General features: G+C 48.8%; 1 protein-coding gene across 2 annotated transcripts in view; it reads right to left on the bottom strand.

Moving 5' to 3' along the window:
• Positions 1–24,748, bottom strand: part of SLC45A1 (solute carrier family 45 member 1) — a 52,555-nt gene extending 27,807 nt beyond the window's left edge. For both annotated transcript variants that reach the window (XM_074975798.1, XM_074975799.1), the window contains exons 1-2: positions 24,637–24,748; positions 277–684 (exon numbers count right to left, since the gene is read on the bottom strand). In XM_074975798.1, coding sequence (XP_074831899.1) covers positions 277–673 — 397 coding nt within the window. In that variant the 5' untranslated portion in view covers positions 674–684; positions 24,637–24,748. The remainder of the gene's footprint in view (positions 1–276; positions 685–24,636) is intronic.
• Positions 24,749–25,195: the final 447 nt, after the last annotated feature.

The raw sequence follows: 25,195 nt of genomic DNA, 5'->3' as shown, positions 1-25,195 counted from the left end.
CCTGGAATATGTTGTCTGTAAATAAAAGATTGATTCAGAGATCAGTAATGAGAAATCCCTATTTGGTCACATCTTGCCCATCTCAGCTAAGACCAGGGAAACATATTTTCCATTTTGTTCTCTAACATTACAGGAGTGGTCCCAACTTCCACATGACATGAGTGAAACGTGCATAGTACATTAAATAGGAAAAAAAAAGAGAAAGAACTTGGTGACAAACTAACCCCTTGTGAAATGGAAAAATAAAATGGTAAAATCAATGTAAAAAAAGATTACCTAGTATTGGGCTGATAAACCATACCATTCCATACAACTGATCCGGCAGCCCCATCTGAAGCAACACAGGAGTGACATAGGCTGTTTCCATGGCATAGCTGAACTCAATCCCAAAGAGAATACACCCGTTAAACAACAGTTCTAGGAAAGATCTCTGAGGGTGGAGATCCCCAAAGTCTAGCAGATCAATAGGGCATGGGGTATTCGGGGGGGGTGGAGGGGATGGGCGGATATGTTTTCTCCTCTTTGGGTGTCTTTTAAAATTGTTGGCACGATGACTGATGTGGCAAGAGACAGATCCAGAATAGCCTGAGATCTGTGACCTCCAGAACTCTTGACAAGACAGGCTGGGGAAAAGTGCATCACTGGGAGGGGTTGCTGCAGCTGAAGGGATCATCGTGGATAGTCCTGGGAAGAGAAAAGCTGAGATTCAGTATTGGTAGGAAAGAGAAATGTCACCTGATTTTAGCTGCTGAAGTTTCTGATCATGGAGCATATTGAATGCCTCAGACTTTCTTAGAACATAAGATTTTAACATAAAAAAAATGTTGGTTGATTCAAGAACTTTCTGTGCTAATAACCTAGCAGGATATGAACTGGACTCTAGGGATCTTTCTTCTCATATTGCCTTTGCAGGCTACTACAGTTCATAGGCAACTTGCAATCAATATAGCGAGAGGGAAGGAAGCTAGAGTGCCAGTGAAGAAGGACAAGCCCCCAGTCCAATCAGGTGCAGTAAAGCTATTTGGTGTGAGTATCACAGAAACTAAGAGGTTGCTCATTTTCTCCACCACAGCATTGTATGAAGTGTCAGACACCAGATCCGGCTGCTGCCCTCCTTCAAGCCCTCTTGCACACACAAAGTTTATTTTAAATTAACAAAACGACAGAATAAAGATAACATTCTGAGAACAGCAGCTCCTCCGCTTCATAAACTGACACTGTGATACACTGCATCAGTAAAAAGAAAATGAAATCATAGCCGAAACATAGGTAGACCATTGATTATTAGATACACACTAGATGGGGTACCACAGCATTGGGGAGAACTAAGGAAGCCTTCAGGAGAGTGATCTCATGTTAATAGTTTATCAGGTTGTTGTCCTAAATATCCTGCTGTATGGCTTGGCGTCAAGGACAATATATTGCCACCATATTTTGAAACTCGACCAGTTCCATATGCCCTGTTTGAGGAAGATCGTCCATGTTAATTGGTAGGACAAAACTCCTAACATGGAGGTTCTTAAGCTGTGTGATGTCATAGGCATGGAAGCAATGCTTATGACCAGTTTCACTGAATTGGTAATGTTATGAGGCTGGATGAAACACAGATACCAAATATGGTTTTCTATGGCCAGCTTGCTCATGGAAAGCACCCTATCAGTGGTCAGTATAAGCACTATAAAGATACCTTAAAGGCCAATGTGAAGTCATGCAGCATATCTCCCAGTAATCTGGACACTCTAGTTCAGGACAGATTGTCCTGGTGGCAAACTACTGTACAGTCTCAATTATTTTCAGAGTCAGCATATCCTGGCACTACAGGAAAAGCATAAGATCCAAAAAGAACATACAATGCTTGCAGTTGGTGGTTTTTTATTTGAGAATTGTACTTGGTTCTGCTGATCAAGGATTGATTTAGCTGATCGCCAATGGCATCAAAGAAGATAAGATCCATTGATTGATGGCTCCATCCAAGAAAGAGAAGTCATTAGTTCAAGTTTATTTTTGAGAGAATACTATGGCAGTTCTGACAAAATACTGGCTGGTCAGGCCTGGCTCAAAGCCTTGCCTCCAGGCTATTCAGCCCTTGAAGGCTCACCTGGCAGGGAACTCCCCCAATTCACACCTTGCAAACTGCTCTTCTCTGCACAGCACAAGTTCAGGCTCTGCAAAGTAACATAGCTGCACAGACAGACAGACAGACATTCACCCACCAGCTCACCACACAGCCCCCCAAATCCCACACTCACCCAAGCTCCTCTAGGACGCTTTGCCCAGAGGCAAACTCCCTTCCTTGTTAGCTGCTGCCCCCTGTTCGCTGCTCACCCCTTGTTCGCTGGGAGCTCTCTTCTTATAGGGAGAGCTGCTGGCTGGTCAGGCCTGGCTCAAAGCCTTGCCTCCAGTCTATTCAGCCCTTGAAGGCTCACCTGGCAGGGAACTCCCCCAATTCACACCTTGCAAGCTGCTCTTCTCTGCACAGCACAAGCTCAGGCTCTGCAAAGTAACATAGCTGCACAGACAGACAGACATTCACCCACCAGCCGCGGACACACTCCTGGAACCCCTGCATGAGCTCCTGTGCCTGTGCTGGAAAGAGGGTGAGGTTCCACAGGATATGCGTGACGCTAACATTGTAACGTTGTATAAGAACAAAGGAGACAGAAGCGACTGCAACAACTACCGTGGAATCTCCCTCCTAAGCATCACTGGTAAACCGTTCGCTCGCGTCATCCTTGGCAGACTCCAGAAGATTGCTGAGAGGGTGTACCCCGAATCGCAGTGCGGATTCCGCGCAGAGAGGTCTACCGTTGACATGGTCTTCTCTCTAAGGCAGCTGCAGGAGAAGTGCAGGGAGCAGAGAAAGCCACTCTACATAGCCTTCATCGACTTGACCAAGGCTTTTGACTTGGTCAGCAGGGATGGTCTGTTCAAACTGCTCCACAAGATAGGCTGTCCTCCACAGTTACTGAAGATGATCCAGTCGTTCCATGAAAACATGAGAGGAACCATCCAATATGATGGCGCATTATCGGATGCTTTCAGAATCAGGAGCGGCGTCAAACAAGGATGCATGCTTGCTCCGACATTGTTTGGGATCTTCTTCGCACTCCTCCTGAAGCATGCCTTTGGATCTTCAACAGAGGGCATCTTGCTGCACACAAGATCTGATGGGAAACTGTTTAACCTTGCAAGGCTGAAAGGTAAGTCTAAGGTGCGAGAAGTCCTCATCAGAGACATGCTGTTCGCAGACGATGCTGCTGTAGTGTCTCACACAGAAGACCAGCTTCTAAAACTGCTGGATCGGTTCTCCAAAGCGTGCAAGGACTTTGGGCTTACCATCAGCCTAAAGAAGATGAACGTACTCGGTCAGGATGTTGCTGAATCCCCATCAATCAGCATTGACAACTATACATTAGAGGTTGTCCACGAGTTCGTTTACCTCGGGCCCACCATCACTGACACCCTGTCATTGCACACTGAGTTAAATAGGAGGATCGGAAAAGCGACCACAACTCTGTCCAGACTCAGCAAGAGAGTGTGGAATAACAACAAGCTGTACACTCACACCAAAATGCAAATCTACAGAGCCTGCATCCTCAGCACCCTCCTTTATGGCAGCGAGACTTGGACCCTGTATGCCCGCCAGGAAAAGAGGCTGAACATCTTCCACTTGCGCTGCCTCAGGCGCATCCTTGGAATATCATGGAAGGACAGAGTGACCAACACTGCCGTCCTAGAGCAAGCTGGAATCCCAACCATGCACACCCTCATCAGGCAGCGTCGACTCCGCTGGCTTGGCCACGTCCACAGGACGAACGATGGAAGGATTCCAAAAGATATCCTGTATGGTGAGCTAGCCTCTGGCAAAAGACCTCCTGGACTCCCCCAGTTGCGTTACAAAGATGTCTGCAAGAGAGACCTCAGAGAGGTAGACATTGAGCTGGACAACTGGGAAGATCTAGCAGACGACCGCAGCAGATGGAGGCAGGGGTTACACAAGGGCCTTCAGAAGGGCAAGTTGAAGATCAGACAGCTAGCAGAGGAGAAGCGAGCGCACAGAAAGCACACTAAGGACTTGCCAGACACCCACTACATCTGCAAGAGATGCAGCAAGGACTGTCACTCTCGTGTGGGTCTTTATAGTCACAATAGACGCTGTAAATGAAGTCCTCAATTGAAACTTTAAAGGGCGCAATCCATAGTCTATGCAGACTGAAGGATGCCTACTACTACTCTGACAAAATGCACCTGTCTGACATCTCCTCTTCCTGTGGCTCAACTTCATTTTGAGATTCCCCTTGTACACAAACATTTTAATTTACTTGGTCTGCACAGGAAAGCCACAGTCCTTTTTCACACAATAATTGGAAATTACCTTCAGTTGCAGCCCCTTTTTCTGGTTTGTGAACCTATAGGTTATCTCGTCATTCTCTTCCCTTGTATGCCACATGTTCCAATATTTTCTTGACAGCAGGAACCTTCCTGGATTCTTTGCTGTTTTGTGTGCACTAAATCCTGCCTTAAGTGTAATACATACCTGACTTCAGAAACACTATGGCTGTGGCCACACTTGGCCAAAACTTTGAAATGGCCATGCAAATGGCCATTTCAAAGATTACTAATGAGGCGCTGAATTGAATATTCAGCGCCTCATTAGTGTTAGGATGCTTCTGGCCATGGCACTTTGAAAGCACCTCTTTCGAACACTTGCGGCTCAGCGCAGCTACACGGGGGTCCTTTTTGAAAGAACCCCCCACTTTTTGAAATCCCTTTATTCCCCTCCACTGAGTAAGGGACTTCAAAGTTGCCCCCACACTTCAAAGTACCAGCAGGTGAGCCGTGGCTAGATGCGCGCTGGTACTTCGAAGTTTAAAACTTCGAAGTTGCTGCAGGGGGAATTTGATTAATGAAGTGCTGCGTATGCAGCACAGCACTTCATTAGTAAACTCCCAACACCCTAATTACCATCCTTCTTTTGAAGGAAGGTGGTAGTGTAGACAAGCCCTCAGTGATGAACAGAGGGGCAGAACTTTGGAAGGACAGAATATTTGCAAAGCAATGTTCTACCCTCCTTTTCCCTAATACTTTTGTAGATATCTGTACATTTGCTAGCCTATTTGATGGTTGGTGAAAAGTATGAGTGCTGATTATTTTCTAAGGAATTTCAAATATTCCTTAGAGTAGGGGTGGGCATACTATGGCCCATGGGCTGCATCCAGCCCATCAGATCTTTTCATCCAGCTCTTGAGCTCCCCCTGGAAAACCAGATGGTGTGGGGAGGTTGGAGCTGATGGCAATGTAGGGGCAGCCATTTTTCTGGGGCTTCCTAATTGGCTGGAACCCCTGGGCACCTGCCACTGGCCCAGTGGCTCATCCTTCAATAGGAAGAGGTCAGGCCAATGAGCATTTATGGCCTGCCATACAATTTGCTTCCTCAAACATGTCCCTCAACCCACAAAGTTTGCTCACCCCTGCCATAAAGCCTGAGGAAAGATAGTTCTTGATATGGTTACTTCAGGCAACAAGCATTCTGCACAGCTTGCTGGGAGGCTTAATAGCAGAAGAGTTGTCATACTGATACTCCAGATAGCTGGAAGTAGGATATAAGCACATTTGCTTTCCCCCCGCCTCAAATTCAATGCTTAAGGGCAGAACTCTGCTGTGCTCAGTGGATGCAAAGGGAGCAAAGACTGACTGTAATTCCCTTGCTGTGGATTCTCCTGGCAACAAGAGTCTCCATAAGTGCTGAGCCAATATATCCAGTGCTTAGGCTGCCCTTGAAACAGGGTATATGTTAGAGATACAGAGCAGTATTGTGTGGAGCATGATGTGTTTTGTGAATCTCCAATCCCTTGGTGGTAGGCATCCTTTGATCCCAAGGGATCATGGGTTTGTGCCCCAGTTGGACTGATTTGAGCAGCGTCTTCTGTGGCTGTGCAATCCAATCTGGGAGTGGCAGTCCTTTCCGCACTGTGAGCAGCAGTAGGCAGATGTCGCTCTGGTATCACGGGCACAGATCTTCCTGAGGGCTCTCCTATCTTCTGCTTCCTTTACCAAGGTAGTTTCATACATAGCAAGAGCTTCCTTCACTCCCTGTTTCCAGGCATGCCTGTCTGAGGCGAGCAAATGCCAGGTGTTCACACTGACAGAGAGATGGCTGAGGTCACGCTTGCACGTGTCCTTGTAGCGCAATTTAGGTCGCCCTTTCAGCCTCTTTCCAGACGCCAGTTCGCCGAAGAGAAGGTCCTTCGGTATTCGGCCATCCGTCATGCATGAGACATGGCTCAGCCAGCGCATACGCCTCTGTTTGAGAAGGGTGAACATGGAGGTGGTGCCTGCCCTCTCAAGCACTGCGCTGTTGGAGACCTTGTCCTGCCATGAGATACCGAGTATGCGCCTAAGGCAGCACATGTGGAATGTGTTGAGCCGCTGCTCTTGTTTTGAGCACAAAGTCCATGTTTCACTGGCATACAGCAGTGTGCTCAAAACACAGGCTGTGTAGACCTGCACCTTGGTGTGTACAGTGAGCTTATTGTGAGCCCATACTCTCTTTGTCAGCCTGGAGAACGTTCTGGCGGCTTTTCCAATGCACTTGTTGATCTCGCTATCAAGTGACAAGTTGTCCGAGATCGTCGAGCCTAGGTACACGAACTCATGGACGACTTCCAGTTTGTAGTCTAGCACGCTGATAGATGGCTCGTTACTCACGTTTTGGCCCATCACCTGAGTCTTCTTTAAGCTGACTGTGAGGCCAAATTCCATGCATGCATCCTCAAAGCAAGTTATGAGTGACTGCAGTTCCTGCTGAGTGTGAGCAGCAACAGCTGCATCGTCAGCAAAAAGAAACTCCCTTAGACACTTCGTAAGCACCCTGGTCTTCGCTCTAAGCCTTGACAGTTTGAAGAGGCTGGCGTCCGTTCTTGTGCGGAGAGAGATGCCCTCTGTAGTAGTTCCAAAGATATATTTGAGCAAAACTGCAAAGAAGATGCCGAACAGTGTTGGAGCCAGCAAACACCCCTGCTTCACTCTGCTGAGAATCTCAAAGGGTATACGACGGTCCCCTTCATGTCTTCATGGAAGGCCCTAATAATGCTGAGCAGAGTTGGGGGACAGCTGATCTTAGCCAGGATCGCAAACAGACCTTTTCTGCTGACGAGGTCAAATGCCTTGGTCAGGTCGATGAAGGCAATATACAAAGGTTTGTTCTGCTCCCTGCACTTTTCTTGTAGTTGCCTAACAGAGAAAACCATGTCTATGGTGGACTGTTCAGCTCTGAACCCACACTGAGACTCAGGGTAGACTCTCTCTGCAAGAACATTGAGCCTCTTCAGAGCAACACATGCAAATAGCTTCCCCACGGTACTGAGAAGGGAGATGCCATGATAGTTGTTACAATCGCTTTTGTCACCCTTGTTCTTTTAGACAGTAATAATGTTAGCATCCCTCATATCTTGCGGTACGCTGCCTTCTCTCCAGCATTGGTAAAGTATTCCATGCAGCTCTGAAATTAGGGTACCGTTGGTGCATTTGAGGATTTCTGAGGGAATACCGTCTTTCCCTGGGGCTTTTCCAGAAGAGAGCGCTTTTAGCGCATCGCTGAGTTCCTCCAAGGTGGGCTCAGCATCAAGTTCAGTCATGGTGGGCAGAGGCTTGATGGCATTCAGGGCTGTCTCTGTAACTACAGTCTCTCTCGTGCACAACTGTGAGTAGTGTTCCACCCAGCATTCCATCTGCTTGGTTCTGTCCTTCAAGACCTCGCCTGTGGCCGACTTAAGTGGGACAGTCTTTCTTTGTGATGGACCGATGGCCTGCTTGATCCCATCGTACATTCAACCCAGGTTTTCTTAACCTGCACTTGAAGCCAGACAAAGAATCAGGAAACCGTAACCGGCTTCCTGACAGTCCCCTCTTTCACTTTGTCCTTTTTTGGGATGACTACAATGCCCTATGGTAAATACGGGACACTGGCCTCTGGGGATGGAAGAACATAAGAATGGCCATACTGGGTCAGACCAAAGGTCCATCCAGCCCAGTATCCCATCTGCCGACAGTGGCCAATGCCAGGTGCCCCAGAGAAGGAGAACAGAAGACAATGATCAAGTGATTTATCTCCTGCCATCCATCTCCTGCCCTTGTTATGAAGGCTAGGGCACCATACTTTACCCCGGCTAATAGCCATTTATGGACCTAACCTGCAAAAATTTATCGAGCTCTTTTTTAAACCCTAATAGAGTCCTGGCCTTCACAGCCTCCTCCAGCAAGGAGTTCCACAGGTTGATGTGCGCTGTGTGAAGAATAATTTCCTTTTATTAGTTTTGAACCTACTACCCATCAATTTCATTTGGTGTCCCCTAGTTCTTGTATTATGGGAAAAGGTAAATAATTTTTCTATATTCACTTTCTCCACACCATTCATGATTTTATATACCTCTATCATATCGCCCCTCAATCGCCTCTTTTCCAGACTGAAAAGTCCCAGTCTCTCTAGCCTCTTCCCATATGGGACCCATTCTAAATCCCTAATCACCTTAGTCGCCCTTTTCTGAACCTTTTCTAATGCCGATATATCTTTTTTGAGGTGAGGAGACCACATCTGCACACAGTACTCAAGATGTGGGCGTACCATAGTTTTATATAGGGCAAGTATGATATCTTTTGTCTTATTATCTATCCCTTTTTTAATAATTCCTAACATCCTATTTGCTTTACTAACTGCTGCTGCACACTCTGTGGATGTCTTCAGAGAACTATCCACTATAACTCCAAGATCCCTTTCCTGATCTGTCGTAGCTAAATTTGACCCCATCATGTTGTACGTGTAATTTGGGTTATTTTTTCCAATGTGCATTACCTTACACTTACCCACATTAAATTTCATTTGCCATTTTGCTGCCCAATCACTCAGTTTGCTGAGATCTTTTTGTAGTTCTTCACAATCCCTTTTGCTTTTGACTGTCCTGAACAGCTTGGTGTCATCTGCAAACTTTGCCAACTCACTGCTTACCTCATTTTCTAGATCATTGATGAACAAGTTGAACAGGATCGGTCCCAGGACTGACCCCTGGGGAACACCACTAGTTACCCTCCTCCATTGTGAAAATTTACCATTTATTCCAACCCTTTGTCTTCTGTCTTTTAACCAATTCCCGATCCATGAAAGGATCTTTCCTCTTATCCCGTGACCGCCTAATTTACATAAAAGCCTTTGGTGTGGGACCATGTCAAAGGCTTTCTGGAAATCTAGGTATATTATGTCCACTGGGTGCCCTTTGTCTACATGTTTATTAACCCTTTCAAAGAATTCTAATAGATTAGTTAGACACGACTTCCCTCTGCAGAAACCATGCTGACTTTTGCCCAACAATTTGTGCTCTTCTACGTGCCTTGCAATTTTATTCTTTACTATTGTTTCTACTAATTTGCCTGGTACTGATGTTAGACTTATCGGTCTATAATTGCCAGGGTCTCCTCTAGAGCCTCTTTTAAATATTGGCATTATATTGGCCGTCTTCCAGTCATTGGGTACCGAAGCGGATTTAAAGGATAGGTTACAAACCACTGTTAATAACTCCGCAATTTCACATTTGAGTTCTTTCAGAACCCTTGGGTGAAAACTGTCTGGTCCTGGAAACTTGTTACTATTCAGCTTATCAATTAACTCCAAAACCTCCTCTAATGTCACTTCAATCTGGGAGAGTTCCTCAGATTTGTCACCTAAAAAGGCTGGCTCAGATTTAGGAACCTCTGTAACATCCTCAGCCGTGAAGACTGAAGCAAAGAAATCATTTAATCGCTCTGCAATGGCACTGTCTTCCTTGATCGCTCCTATTATATCTTTATCGTCCAAGGGCCCCACTGCTTTTTTAGCGGGCTTCCTGCTTCTAATGTATTTAAAAAACATTTTACTATCATTTTTTGAATTTTTGGCTAGCTGTTCCTCAAAATCTTTTTTGGCTTTTCTTACTACATTATGGCCGCGTCTACACGTGCCAGCTACTTCGAAGTAGCGGCGCCAACTTCGAAATAGCGCCCATCACGGCTACACGTGTTGGACGCTATTTTGAAGTTGACATCGACATTAGGCAGCGAGACGTCGAAGTCGCCAGCCCCATGAGGGGATGGGAATAGCGCCCTACTTTGACGTTCAACGTCGAAGTAGGGAACGTGTAGTCGTTGCGCGTCCCGCAACATCGAAATAGCGGGGTCCGCCATGGCAGCCATCAGCTGAGGGGTTGAGAGACGCTCTGCCCAGCCCCTGAGCTCGATGGTCGCCACGTGCAGTGGCCCCTTAAAGCTCCCCGCCCCCTGCCTTCCTGTGCAGGAAGCTGAGAGAGCGTGCAGGCGGCAGCACAGCCATGAGGCTGGCCTGCACGCTCCTCCATGCCCACACACCCCCACCCACCGCGATGGCCGCCCCCCAGCTCCCCAAGCGCCCCCAGAAGACCCCCCCAAGGGGAGCCAGGGCTCCCAGCCCAGCAGCCAGGCAGGGAAGCGGCAGTGGGGCCCCTCCTGGACGGAGGCCGAGCTTTGGGACCTGCTGGGGCTCTGGAGCGAGGAGGAGGTGCTCCAGGTAATGGGGAGCAAGAGGCGGAACATGGATGCGTTTGCCCAGCTGGCCGAGGGCCTGGCCGCCTGGGGTCACCCTGCCCGCACTCCGGATCATGTACGCAGTAAAGTGAAGGAGCTGCGGCAGGGTTACGCCCGGGCCCGGGATGCGGCCGGCCGATCTGTGGCCGCCCCTGTCACTTGCCCCTTTTACAGGGAGCTCAGGGCCATTCTGGGCCCCCAGCACACCTCCTCCTCTCTGGCCACTCTTGATACCTCAGCCGATGAGCCCCAGCAGACCATGGAGGCGGAGTCCGCCCCGGAGGCAAGCCCCGCACCCCGGGGGCCCCCCCAGGAGCCCTCCCCCGGGACACCAGAGAAGGAGGAGGAGGAGGAGGGGGAGTCCTCCTCCAGCAATGCCGGCCTGCAGATCACCATCCCATCCTGGAGCTCCAGTAGGGCATCTGCCCACCGGGTGTCCCCGACCATGGGAGTGGACCATCAGGTATGTACCCCTCCAGTGCACACCCCCGGGGTTGAGGGGCAGGGGTAATAGATATGACCAGGGCCCTCCACATGCCCAGATGACCATGGCCCCAAGGACAGCAGTGGCATGTCCCTCAGAAGAGTGCATCATCCCCTGCCCCCCAGCACGACAGTGCCATGCCCCACCCCCGGAGCTGGGGGGAGCGGAACCTCTAGGGTCCCCCGGGGGGAGAGGGTTGGGACACCCATGAGCAGCAGCAGCAGCATCTCCCGGGGACGGGGATAGGGAACCAGCAGCAGAGGGGTGGGGGGACAAGGGCCACGGCTTGGGGCCCACACTAACGGCTGTCTCCACTCTTCTTCCCCCGCTGTGTTCCGCAGCTGCACCATCGGAAGGACCAGAGAGCGCCGGCGAGGTGTCAGTGGTCCCGGACAGCCCACCGAGGCCATCACTCCAGGCCAGTCCCTCGGCGGAGGACCGACCAGCCCCACGGCGGGGACGACGGCGGACCCAGCACCACCACCCAACGGCGACAGACCCCCAGCTGCTGGCCATCCATCATTGGCAGCTGGAGGTTGCCGAGCAGCGGCTGCGGGTGGAGGAGCGCCGCCTCCAACTCCAGGAGTGGGTGCTGGCCTGGCGCCAGGAGGCATGGGGGGCCTTTATGCGGACATTTGACCGTATCGCCGACTACCTGGCCCCCCATGCCACGCCGGCCGCCGCTGCACCCGACCTTCCTGCTCCACCCGCTACGCCAGCCGCTGCACCATCTGCTGTCACACTGCCACCCGCCACCGAGGGCCCTTTCGCTGAGGGGGATGTGGGGCCAGCTGACACCCGCCGGCCATATCTACCGGTCCGCCCGGCCCCCAGCCAGCCCCGGCCAGGGCTGAGGCCGAGGCGTGGGTCGCGGCCGCCCACCCCCAGCGCTGGACATTAGGGGGTGTGGGGCCCAGGACGTGGCCCCTCCCTCCCCCTTTGTATATATTCCCCCCAGTTTAATGTTCTTTTGTAAATAGTTTTTATATTAGACCCCTGTTGTTATGCTGATCCTTGCCCCCCCCATGTACATAGTTCTCCCCTTCCTTGTCTTACCCTTTCATCTTATCTTATTTATAATACATATATATAATTTTGATTTTGCCTGTAAATAGTTAGTCTTGATAATAATAATAAGAGTTCTACAGATATTTGATTTGACGAACAAGAAAAGTGGGGGGTGCAGTGGGAAAAGTTGGGGGGGGTGTGCTCTTGGGTGCTCTGTGGTGTGGGTGTAGGGGCAGGGAGTGTTGTGGAGGATGGGGGGGGGTGCAATGGGGGTCCTGCCAGCGTTCACCCCGTGGCCTTGTCGAACTGGGCCCGCAGGGCCTCCCGGACCCGGGTCCCTTCGGGGTCCACCTGGCAACTGAGGGCAGCGGGTGGCTGCACATCGGCCCTGCCGGCCTCCACAGCCCAGCCCTGAAAGAAGGCCTCCCCCTTGCTCTCCACCAGGTTGTGGAGTGCGCTGCACGTGCCCACAATCTGGGGGATGTTGGTGGGGCCCGCATCAAGGAGGGTGAGGAGACACCTCCAGCGCCCTTTGAGGCGGCCAAATGTGCGCTCCACCACCTGGCGCGCATGGTTCAGGCGCAGGTTGAAGCGCTCCTGGCTGGCTGACAGGTGGCCCGTGTAAGGGTGCATGAGCCAGGGCCGCAGGGGGTACGCCGCATCTGCGATGACGCAGAGGGGCATGGTGGTGTCCCCCACAGGGATCTCCCGCTGGGGGATGTAGGTCCCCGCCTCCAGCCGGCGGCACAGGCCCGAGTTCCGGAATACCCGGGCTTCGTGGGTGCTGCCAGGCCAGCCCACATAAATGTCCAAGAAACGGCCCCGGCTGTCCACCAAGGCCTGGAGGACCACAGAATGGTAGCCCTTCCTGTTTAAGTAGCGTCCTCCACTGTGCTCCGGGGCGCGGATGGGGATGTGGGTCCCATCCAGAGCCCCGAAGCAATTGGGGAAGCCCAGGGTGGCAAACCCCATGATGGCGGCATCCAGGTCCCCAAGCCTCACGAGCCTGTGGAGGAGCAGGGCATTGATGGTGCAGACGACCTGCAGGGGAAGCACATGGGAGAGCACCAATGAGGGGTGTGCAGGGTGTGTGTGGCCCTCCCCTGCCAGGGCCCCCCTCCCCCCATGGGTCCTCTTACCTCCATGAGGACAGCCCCGACGGTGGCCTTGCCGATGCCAAACTGCTGGCCCATGGATCGGTAGCTGTCTGGAGTGGACAGCTTCCCAACAGTGATGCCGACCCATTTCTCCACAGTGAGGGCACGGCGCATGAAGGTGTCCTGGTGCCTCAGTATGGGGGTGAGCCACTGGCATAGCTCCAGAAATGTCTGCCGGCTCATGCGAAAGTTCTGGAGCCAGCGGTCGTCATCCCACTCTCCAAGCACCAGCCGCTCCCACCAGTCAGTGCTGGTGGGGTAGCTCCACAGCCGGCGGTGTATGAGGTGGGGGGGGCGGGGTGCTGCAGGGTTGGGGGTTGCGTCCTCCTCCCCTGCGGGCTGCTCCTCCTCTGTGGCAAGGAGGTGCTCAGCTGCCTCCTGCATGGCATGGAGCAGGGCGAGCACTGCTCCTACAGGGGCAGCTGGGTGGACCTCTGGCTGCTGCTGCTGCTGCTGCTACTGCTGGGGGTCCATGCCTGTGTCGCTCGAGGTGTGCGTGCCTATGGCTCTGCAGACCGCGTGCTGTGCAGGCTGCGTGTGTTTGGGAGGGGCCCTTTAAGGGAGCGGCTAGCTGTTGCCCCCGAAGCGCTAGTCTGCCCTATGACCCTGTCTGCAGCTGTTCCTGGCACCCTTATTTCGATGTGTGCTACTTTGGCGTGTAGACATTTCCTCGCAGTGCTTATTTCGATGTGGTGCTGCCCAACGTCGACGTTCAACGTCGACGTTGCCAGCCTTGGAGGACGTGTAGATGTTATTCATCGAAATAGCCTATTTCGATGTCGCTACATCGAAATAAGCTATTTCGATGTAGCGTGCACGTGTAGACGTAGCCTATGACACTTAATTTGAGAGTGTTTGTGTTCCTTTCTATTTTTCTCACTAGGATTTGACTTCCACTTTTTAAAAGCTGCCCTTTTCTCTCTCACTGCCTTTTTAACATGGCTGTTAAGCCATGGCGGTTCTTTGTTAGGTCTCTTAAGCTGCGTCTACACGTGCACGCTACTTCGAAGTAGCGGCAGTAACTTCGAAATAGCGCCCGTCACGTCTACACGTGTTGGGCGCTATTTCGAAGTTGAAATCGACGTTAGGCGGCGAGACGTCGAAGTCGCTAACCCCATGAGGGGATGGGAATAGCGCCCTACTTCGACGTTCAACATCGAAGTAGGGACGTGTAGACGATCCGCGTCCCGCAACATCGAAATAGCGGGGTCCTCCATGGCGGCCATCAGCTGGGGGGTTGAGAGATACTCTCTCTCCAGCCCTTGCGGGGCTCTGTGGTCACCGTGGGCAGCAGCCCTTAGCCCAGGGCTTCTGGCTGCTGCTGCTGCAGCTGGGGGTCCGTGCTGCATATACAGGGTCTGCAACTAGTTGTTGGCTCTGTGTATCTTGCACTGTTTAATGAAAGTGTGTCTGGGAGGGGCCCTTTAAGGGAGCGACTTGCTGTTGAGTCCGCCCCGTGACCCTGTCTGCAGCTGTGCCTGGCTCCCTTATTTCGATGTGTGCTACTTTGGCGTGTAGACGTTCCCTCGCTGTGCCTATTTCGATGTTGGGCTGAGCAACGTCGAAGTTGAACATCGACGTTGCCAGCCCTGGAGGACGTGTAGACGTTATTCATCGAAATAGCCTATTTCGATGTCGCAACATCGAAATAAGCTATTTCGAAGTTGGGTGCACGTGTAGACGTAGCCTTACTGTGTTTTTTTATTTGGGGTATACATTTAAGTTGGGCCTCTAGTATGGTGTCTTTAAACAGTTTCCATGCAGCTTCCAGGGATTTTAGTTTAGTTACTCTACCTTTTAGTTTCTGTTTAACTAGCTTCCTCATTTTAGTGTAATTCCCCTTTTTTAAATTAAATACCGGAGTGTTTGACCGCTGCGGTGTTCTTCCCAACACAGGAATATTAAAAGTTATTATATTGTGGTCACTATTTCCAAGCGGTCCAGTAACAGTTACCTCTTGGACCAGATCCTGCGTTCCAGTCAGGACCAGATCGAGAATTGACTCTCCCCTTGTGGGTTCCTGTACTAGCTGCTCCAAGAAGCAGTCATTTAAGGCATCAAGAAATTTAATCTCTGAATCCCGTCCTGAGGTGACATGTACCCAATCAATATGGGGATAATTGAAATCTCCTATTATTACTGTGTTTTTTATTTTGATAGCCTCTCTAATCTCCCTTAACATTTCAGCATCACTATCACTGTCCTGGTTAGGTGGTCGGTAATATATTCCTAATGCCATATTCATATTAGAGGAATGAATTGTTATCCATAATGATTGCATGGAACATTTTGATTCCTTTAGGATTTTTGCTTCATTTGATTCTATATTATCCTTCACATATAGTATCACTCCGCCACCCACACGACCTGTTCTGTCTTTCCGATATAATTTATATCCTGGTATGATAGTGTCCCACTGATTGTCCTCATTCCACCATGTTTCTGTGATGCCTATTATGTCAACTTCCTCCTTTGATATGAGGTACTCCAGTTCACCCATCTTATTAGACAGACTCCTAGCATTTGTGTAAAAGCTCTTTAAAAAACTACCACTATTTATATGTCCGCCTTTCACAGACGCGTTGGATTTTTTTATATGCGATTGTTTCACATCTGATCTTGCCCATATATTATTTCCCACGTTCCCTATCTGACTAACTTCTAGGGAATCGCTATCTATGGAGCCTCGTGTAAGAGAAGTCTCCGTCCGATCCAGGTGCTCCCCCGCACCAGTTGGCTTTCCCCCACCTCTTAGTTTAAAAACTGCTCTACAACCTTTTTAATGTTTAATTCCAGCAGTCTGGATCCACCTTGATTTAGGTGGAGCCCATCATTCCTGTATAGGCTCCCCCTACCCCAAAAGTGTCCCCAGTTCCTAATAAATCTAAACCCCTCTTCCCTACACCATCGTCTCATCCATGCATTGAGACTCTGAAGTTCTGCCTGTCTATCTGGCCCTGCTGCTGTCCCATATCAGGGCTTCTCAGCAATGCAGGCTGCTGCCCCATGGTGAGGCACTGCAGCTTGGGGGCTTCACAGCCTCCCAATGAAGGGGGAGAGCAGGATGGGGGCTCTGCAACCTTCTGACAGGGGGTGCTGAGAAAGGGGTTTGCAGCCTCCCCGTGGGGGGGGACAGAGAATGTGGCAGCCACCCCATGGAGGAGCTTCCACCTAGCAGAAGCTGCCTCCCCAAGGCAGGGATGGCAAAGAACAAGGCATTCTCCTCAGGAAGGGGATCTCTGGCATCAGGAGCTGCCTATCTCAGGTATGGGATGCCAGGGAATAAGGCAGCTGCCCTGTGGTAGAGCTTGCCAGCAGTGGTGATTGCCACCATGGTGTGCTGGGGAGTGGGGCAGCTGCCCCATGGAAAAGATCCCCTGCAACAGGAGCTGCTGCCTCAAGGCATAGGGCATTGGGGAATTGGGCAGCTTCCCCATGGAGTAGCTCTCTGGCAGTGGGAGTTGCAGCCCCAGGACACCAAGTCACCAAGAAACAGGAGCCCTGCAAAATATAGGACAATTTGCCTATTTCCTTAAAAAGTGGGGACACCTGTGAGATAGCTAAAATAAAGGACTATCCTGGTAAAAACAGGATGGATGGTCACCCTGTCCTTTGTTGAGCCCTTATTCTTTGCCAGTGTTTAGCTGCCTACTTTGTCAGCAAGCAGAATCTGGCATGTTTTGGTGGCTCCTTCATAACTCATAGATTAATTTCACTGTCTATGCCCTGGACTAAGCATGCTACCAAAAATACCTTTTTGCCAAACATCTCTAATACCCTCAGCACTGGTAATGTTACTGCAAGTCAACATCATCCTTGCATGTTATCTTTTGGTTTCACTACCAACATATCCCTTAAACAGCTCTATTATAACCATAACCTAATTTTGCTAGAAAATAATAACAAAGTGTCATCTACTATGGGGTTTGTGTGATGGGTTGCTTCCCGCATTTCGGGTGTCATCTATGATGTAAGGAATGTGCCAGCAGGAACTCAATGCTGCTGAAGGCTGGGAGGAATGTGTCTCCCAGAGATCATTTGCATGAGTCAACAGTGTGCTGTTGTAGCCAAGAAAGCTAACGGTGTATTAGGTTGCATCAAGAGGAGCATTGCCAGTAGATCCAGAGAAGTGATTATTCCTCTTTATTCGGCTTTGGTGAGGCCGCATCTGGAGTACTGTGTCCAGTTCTGGGCCCCCAATTATAGGAAGGATGTGGATACACTGGAGAGGGTCCAGCGGAGGGCAACCAAAATAATTAGGGGGCTAGAGCATATGACTTATGAAGAAAGGTTGAGGGAATTGGGACTGGTTAGTCTGCAGAAGAGAAGACTGAGGGGGGACTTGATAACAGCCTTCAACTTACTGAAGGGAAGTTGCAAAGAGGCTGGAGAAAGGCTGTTCACAGTGGTCACGGATGGCAGAACATGGAACAATGGTCTCAAGTTGAAGTTGGAAAGGTCCAGGTTGAACATTAGGAAAAACTTTTTCACTAGGAGGGTAGTGAAGCATTGGAATGGTCTACCCAGGGAAGTAGTGGAGTCTCCATCCCTGGAGGTGCTTAAGTCTCACCTCGACAAAGCCCTGTTTGGGCTGATCTGATGGGTTTGGTACTGCTTAGAGCAGGGGGCTGGACTCGATGGCTTTTTTAGGTCTCTTCCAGCTCTATTGTTCTATGATGAGAATGCAAAGGTGTGCATATGTGATACCTTGCAAACAAAGCCTGATGGGTAGCAAGGAAGCAATTTAATTTTGTTTATTGTAAGCACATTGTTGTAAAAATCACAATTTATGCTAACACTCAGTATAAGAATTGTGAAACCTCACCAATGCTTGAAGTCGTTGTGGGGGACAGGGCAGTCATCATACTACATAACACATGGATGGCACAGGGCTCCTCTGTTCTAAAGCACTGTAAAGGGGAGGGGCTACTAGTTGACTCAGCTACCTGAGTGTCTTGGCTGTGGCTATATCTTAGGCATATAGTTATAAGTCTGGTTTGACGAGCCTTACCCACCTGTTAAAAGATAGAGCTGGATACTAGTGTTTGTATTTTTTTTATGAGCCTCTAGTTTGGTAGATATTAAGAGCTGAAATTGTAGAGTGGCAGTTGAGGCCACCAAGAGCTGAAATCACAGGGTTTTGACTCAGGCCAAACCCACAGTGGACAGTGTGACTGGCGGACAGCCAGTAGGAGGAGCAGTGGACAGCTGGATGGCGTGACCAGTGGACGGTGGGTAGCAGGAGTAGCGGACGGAGCGGCAGACGGTCAGTAGGAGAAGCAGCAGATGGATGGATTGTGTGACCGGCGGACAGCCAGTAGGAGGAGCAGCGGACGGGGCAACTGGCAGACGGCTGGTAGGAGGAGCAGCAAGCAGCCAGCAGGTGGCAGTCAGCGGGAAGCTGAGGACAAGCGGACAGCTAGCACTGCCATGGTGATGTATCTGTAGACTCTGGGTCTTGGACTGCATCGTGAGAGGTATACCCTATAAGTGTGTGTGGGGTAAAGGCAAAGAGCCCTCAGCAAGAGACTTGGTTCTGTAAAGTATTGGGATGGTACCTTGTTAAAGGGGTTTATCTCTCCTTTGTTTAGCTGTATTGCATATGTCACTGTGTAAACTTGGGTTATGTCATCATTATTAAATAAGCTGTTTCTATCTTGAACTCTGTGCTTGCGAGAGGGGAATAACTGCCTTACAGGCACCCAGCAAGTGGGGTGAGATTGTCCCAGGCCACTGGGGGGGCGGGGTCGAGCCACTTGGTTGCATCATTGACAGAAAACCCCTAGGAGCTGAACCCTGCCTTTCTGGCAGGCACCTGGCATTAACAGAAGGGTTACAATAACATAAGCGAAGCCTGGGGTCCCTTACACTGTCCTGCTGAACACTGTCCTGAGGAGCCCTCTCAAGCCTCTTACAGAGTTATGGACACACCCAGCTGCAGAAAGTTACAGAAAGTGAAATCAGCACTGCATGGGAAGGATTTAGCCAAAGAATTGCCCAGCCCCCTTCCCCTTGTCTTTCTCCCTGCCCCTGCCCCACCCCCCAATATAAATACAAAATGGTACTGCTTTGACTACACAGAGAGCTATACAGTGTAAGCTCATGTAGTTGATCACTCTGTAACTGTGGAGGAAGATATGCACAGCTTTTTGCCCCCAGTTACAAATTCCACAAACTGGTTTTAGAGAAGAAAAAAACCCCAAGTTTATTAACTACCAAAGATAGACTTTTTAAGTGATTATAAGGGATAGTAAGCAGAGAAAAGCAGATTACCCAGTAAATAAAATCAAAACACAGTATAAACTTAAGATAGTAAAGAAACTGATTGCGAGCAGTCATTTCGCACCCTAAATGTTGTTTTAAGCAGATTGCAGAGTTTCTTAAAGGCCAATAGCTCTAGCTTTCACTTAAAACTCCAGGTATTCCTTTCATAGGCCCAGGGCTCTCCCTAGGAGGGTGTGAGTCCTGGGAAAACCTCCCATCCATCCCAGACCTGCCCACATTCCACCTCTTTTCTCAGACCCCTGCCCTCTCCTCTTCCAAGTGATTCTGGGAGCCAGCTAAGTGGAGCAGGGCACATAGCACTGCCGATGGGCCTCAAACCACCCAGGCCTTACATCCTCCTGAGGCAGAGTTGAGTGGACTGGGGTCAGTTGTACTGCTGCTGGGCCCCACACTGCTCAGACCTCATGTTCCTCTGAAGCAGGGCAGAGAAGAGTGGGGCTGGTGGCACTGCTGCCAACCCACATGCTGTCCAGGCCCCATGTCCTCCTGAGTGCACCCCCCCAAGTACCAAATCTGGGGCAACCATCCCTAACTGTCCTATGGATGGGATAGCTCCACATAGACGAGACATGTTTTTCAGCCTTTTTCTCTTCCCATCACTTGTCTTTTTTTCCTCAGATGTTCTCAGGCATCCTAGGCAGGATTCAAAGAATGAACCCTTATTATCATTCCTCGTTACCTTAGACAGGTTTTTCAAATGGCGAAAACTTTTACATATGGCAAGAACACTTTGTTTTCCACTGTGATTCCACAGTGGACAAATGCTGGTATTCTATCACAGAGTCCAGAATGAGACGACTTCATTACATGACCCTACTGTGTCAAAGCAGCCATGAGTCAGAGGTTGTTTATAGCATCACAGGAAAGCATCTCAGAAAGATGGGAAATCAGCATCTTCAAAGACCTAGTGTTCTTCCTGATGGTCTGTTGCAGGAATGACCAAACTACAGACCAAGGGCTACCTCTGGCCCATCAGGTCTTTCACTATGACCCCTGAGCTTCCACCGGGGAACAGGGTTGGGAGCTTGCCCCACTCTAGTTCTCCAGCTGGAGAGTGGGGTCAGGAGCTTGTCTTGCCCAGCTCTGCATCGCTCCCAGAAGCAGAGCCAGCCAGAAGGCTCTGCACATTGCCCCTACCCCAAGTGCTGGCTCTGCAGCTCCCATTGGCTGGAACCATGGCCAAAGGGAGCTGCAGGGGCAGAGCCTGTATACTGGGCAGCACATAGAACTGTGTGGTCCTGAATGTGTGTGAGAGCTGGAGAGGGGATGAGCCTCTGCTTCCAGGAGCTGCTCCAGGTAAGCACCATCTGAATCCTGCACCCATGAGTCATCCCATGTCTGATCCTCTTCCTGTCCCCTGAGCCCCTCCATCCCAGCCTGGTGCACCCTCCTGTACCCCAAACCCTTCACCCCAAAACTACCCAAAGATTGGGCATCCCCAGCCAGACCTTCACCTTCTACTGCATCCTAACCCCCAGTTTTGTGAACATTCATGGCTATCCATACAATTTCCATACCCAGATGTGGCCCTCAGGCCAAAAAGTTTGCCCATTACTGATATATTAACTTGTCCTCAGGTAGACAGTCTGCTAACTTGTCTGCTCATGGGGGGAGGGGGAGGGGTGTTGGCAAAGAGGCAGCTACCCTTTAAATCTCCCCAGAGCCATGGGCAGAGCAGGTCTTAAAGTGCTGGCCAGTGCTGAATGGCTAGCTAGCCCTTCCAACTCCGCTCCTTCCATTTGAGGCCCCACCCCTTCTTGCAGCCTGGAACTGGCCCTTCCACCTTGCTCAGGAGCCTGGCAATTCTGCCATCAGCCCTGCAGGCAGCAAATGCCTCTATACGCTTTGATTACTCAGCAGAACAGCATACGGAGCCCTACACACAGCTGGATGGCATAAATGCTCACAGAGCCCATCATTAATCACTGAGAAAGGGACCAAGCAAATCCTCACCCTCCAGGTCAGAGACTTGAATCTCATGAACATACCATCTTGCATTGCTTAGAATGAGCACTGCACATTTATTAAATGGATCACCACTTCATCAATGGAAAGCGGACATATACTGCCTTTGTAAAACTTAAGCGACTTAGACGTAGGTCCGCCTGTGCATCTGGGCACATAGGGCAACAAGTGCTTGCCAGCAATTTTGGTCGGTTGCAAATAATTCTGCCTCCTCCCATGATATACCAATGTTTAATAAAAAAGTTAAGCAAGCCCCTAACCGAACTTCAGGCAAACTCACTGGTAAAGTTTACTGGCAAGTAAATTCACTGGCAAGTTTACTGACTACAAAAGATAGATTTTGACTATAACTGTAGGCAAAAAGCCAAAGTTACCAAAAGAAATAAAATTCACACATGTAGTCTACACTTTCAACCCTGTTAGACTGGGCAACTAGATGAAGCAGTTTTTCTCACTCCACAGAGTACTGCAGTTCAGAGTACACAGGGTGGCTCAAAAATTTACTAGCCTGGGACCACAGAAAAATTAATCCGGCTGCAGGGAACCCTGAACCTCAGTCCTCTATCCCCTCTGTTGGCATCTGAGTGCACTTGCTGCTTGCAGCATAGATGGGGAGAGAGAAGCCTGGGCATGGAGGCCCCCATGTTCTCTTATACCCTCAGTCCCACGTGCTTGTAGAATACAAATTTAAGCATGTCTGGTGGGGTGTCATGCAGATGAGTCATTTAATTGTTACTCGCTTACTAGACAATGGCTGTTACTGGTTGTTTGACAGCTGTCTGGGTATTGGTTACTTTCTTTGTTGTTCTCTCAGAGCAGCTAATATCAGGAACATTCCCTGGCTTTATCTGTCATTTTAGTAATACTGGTAGGAGAATATTATACGTCTGGAAGCCAGCAGAATCTGGCAACCCTGTGCATGGTCAACAGTAAACAAAATGTCTCAGAGACAATACATAACACCCCAATGGGCTGGAGGTTGCCCACCACTGTTCCAGAGGATAGGAGGATATTATTCCATTGTTATCTAATGCCTGCAATACAATACAATTTGGACATTCTATAACCAGTCTGTTCACTCTTCAGAAGTATTTTTGTGAACCCTAAAGATTTAGGGTTACCATATCTGACCTTTCAAAAAAAGAGGACACCTCTGAGAGGGAATGTATCTGTATCAGTATCTATCAACTCACATTGTATTAATGTACTATATATATACACTGTAACACATTAATACTTGAGTTGGAAGACACCGATACAGGTATACTCCCTCTCAGGGGTGTCTTCTTTTTTTTTTTTTTTAATATGGTAACCCTAAAAGATTAACATTATCCCACATGATGAGTATTTGACAATATTGAGAGTTGTCCAGCTGCTAAAGTGTGATAAACACAGTACAAATACCAAGACAGGCCCAATTAGAGGTGCTTGATAGTCACTCCAAAATACCTTTGAGTTTCAGTGGCATAATTTAACAAAAGCCTTAGCAATCCCCTCTAGCAATGAGGTGCCATGATACTAGCTCCTTTCCCTTCCTGCTATTATAACTATTGGCCGCCTACATTTTCTTGCAGTTTCAGCAAGACAGTAAATTCTCCTTAACTTTTTGATTCTGGACCAATGTATAATGTTGCTGTGTATACTGAAACAGAGGTCACATTACAATCCACAGGTACCTGTATTTCAGTGGTGGGTAAATTGACTGATAAATATAACTCAAAAACACATAATGCACTTTGAAATCTTTTTGAATGAGAGGGGGTATTATTGGATTTAGCAGCTTTCAATTAGAGTATCCTTTACTTATAGGGTTTGTGTAGTTGAGTCTGAACACCAGTATAAAGATTGCTTTGCCCTAGAATTTCACCTCAGCTTGGCTTTCCAATGGCTAGAACTCATCCATACACTTCTGCATAAATTACATACATACATCCTCTTCACTAAATTACAGAGTTTCCCCAGCTAGCAAATCAAGTGACAATTTAAGGGATAAAATTCTCTATGTATCGAAAGCAATGAGTATATCACTCTTAGCTACATTTCACTTTTCAATTTGTAAGATTTCTTTTCACTGGCTTTTTTTTTTTAAGTATTACAAATGCAATGAGTGTCTTAACCATTAGAACCATGCTATTGTCCTGTCAGCCAGGCTCATGACCGGTCAGAAGGATGCACACCTACATAGACTCTTACTGACAGCATTTAACCAAAAGTGAATTCTTTAAAAAAACTGAGGAGGGGGGACATGGACAACAACAATTTTTCTCTGGGGCCAAGCCTTTGAGATTAACATTCAGAACACTTAATGTCCAACTAATATTCATTTCACATGAAAAAGTCAGTCTAGAATTTCGTGCAATTGGCTGAAAATTCCTCTATGCTTTTAATTTCAGAGAGGAATTAAATCTCTTGGAGATATAGCACTGGAAATGCTGGGAAACCATCTTTCTAGCAGGGGAGAGGAAGGCAAATGAGTCTAACAGCAGATTTGCTCATTAAATTTTTTTTGTTCTTTGTGCTATGCATGATTTGATTTTCAAATTTAGAATATAGACTATTTCCCTCCACCTTGTATAAGATGTACAAGGGTCCTTCACACTTTCACCAAGTGTTCTGAAATAGAAGATTTGTTGATTCAAGTGTCTGACTGAATAAACAGCTTGCTAGTAAAATCCACTGTCACTCTGCTGTCAGGAAGGCCATTTCGAGCACAGGTGCCCTATTCACCAATAGGAAGCATTTGAAGCAGAAAAGCACAAATCATACCAACCATTGTGAAATTTTACAGCAATGGCCACTTTTACTTACCCCAAAGGCCATGTCTTTCATTTTTATAAAATGGAAGTCCTGTGTCTTTCATTTTTATAAAATGGAAGTCAGGACAGCCTCGGCACATTCTTCCACGACTTCCCACAGTAGGAGAGCTATTATCCAAGGAACTGCACAGCGATCTGATCATTAATGCAGAAGGTGATGCAATGCAGAACACCGGGTCTCATTCTCTCCCTCTCAATCGCCTTTAAAATGTTGCCCCACATATGGTATTTGCAAACCTTGTCAAAGGGCCTGAAGCAAAAGCCAGAGCCCTAAGAGAGGCTAGACGGGATCCCGAAAAACAGCTTGCATTTGCTCAGTATGAAACAGTGTTACCTGTAATTACAGATGGAGGAGCATCCTTTTTCAAAGGCTTCTCTGTTCCTGGAGAATCTGAGGCTGCTGTGGTTGAATCCTACCTCCCGGAATAAGGTGCCTGCCTTCTGGCTGGGGAGGGTGGTGATGTCACCACTACTTGGGTACTCCTTTCTGTCCAGCCTGCTTGGGCTCTGCAGAAACCAGCTGCTTTTCTCTGTACCTTGGCTATTGTTTCTTAAAGCGGCAGGCTGCCAGACCAAGCTGCCTCTATTGCCTAACAATACGCCACATTAACAGGAGAAATTCCAGCCTTCTCTTTCGCTAAGAGAAAAATTTTAACCCCACAAAGTGTTTGTAATAAAGTAATCCGTTTTATTAGAAGGATTATAGTGTGGTAGGTGCTCTTTCAATTTAATAGTTGAAGTTCTGGCAAAGGCTTCTGCAGTAAGGGTTTTATATTTGATAAGACATTTGCATAAATGAAGTGACCTACTGTATTAGCCACATGGCTTTTTTGCCATAAAAAGCACCTCTTTGAAGTTGCCCTCTAATTAGATTTACCACCCTGCTGATAATT

This window comes from Carettochelys insculpta, chromosome 23 (assembly GCF_033958435.1).
Source record: "Carettochelys insculpta isolate YL-2023 chromosome 23, ASM3395843v1, whole genome shotgun sequence".
NCBI lineage: Eukaryota > Metazoa > Chordata > Testudines > Carettochelyidae > Carettochelys > Carettochelys insculpta.
This window is presented reverse-complemented; position numbering and strand designations above follow the sequence as displayed.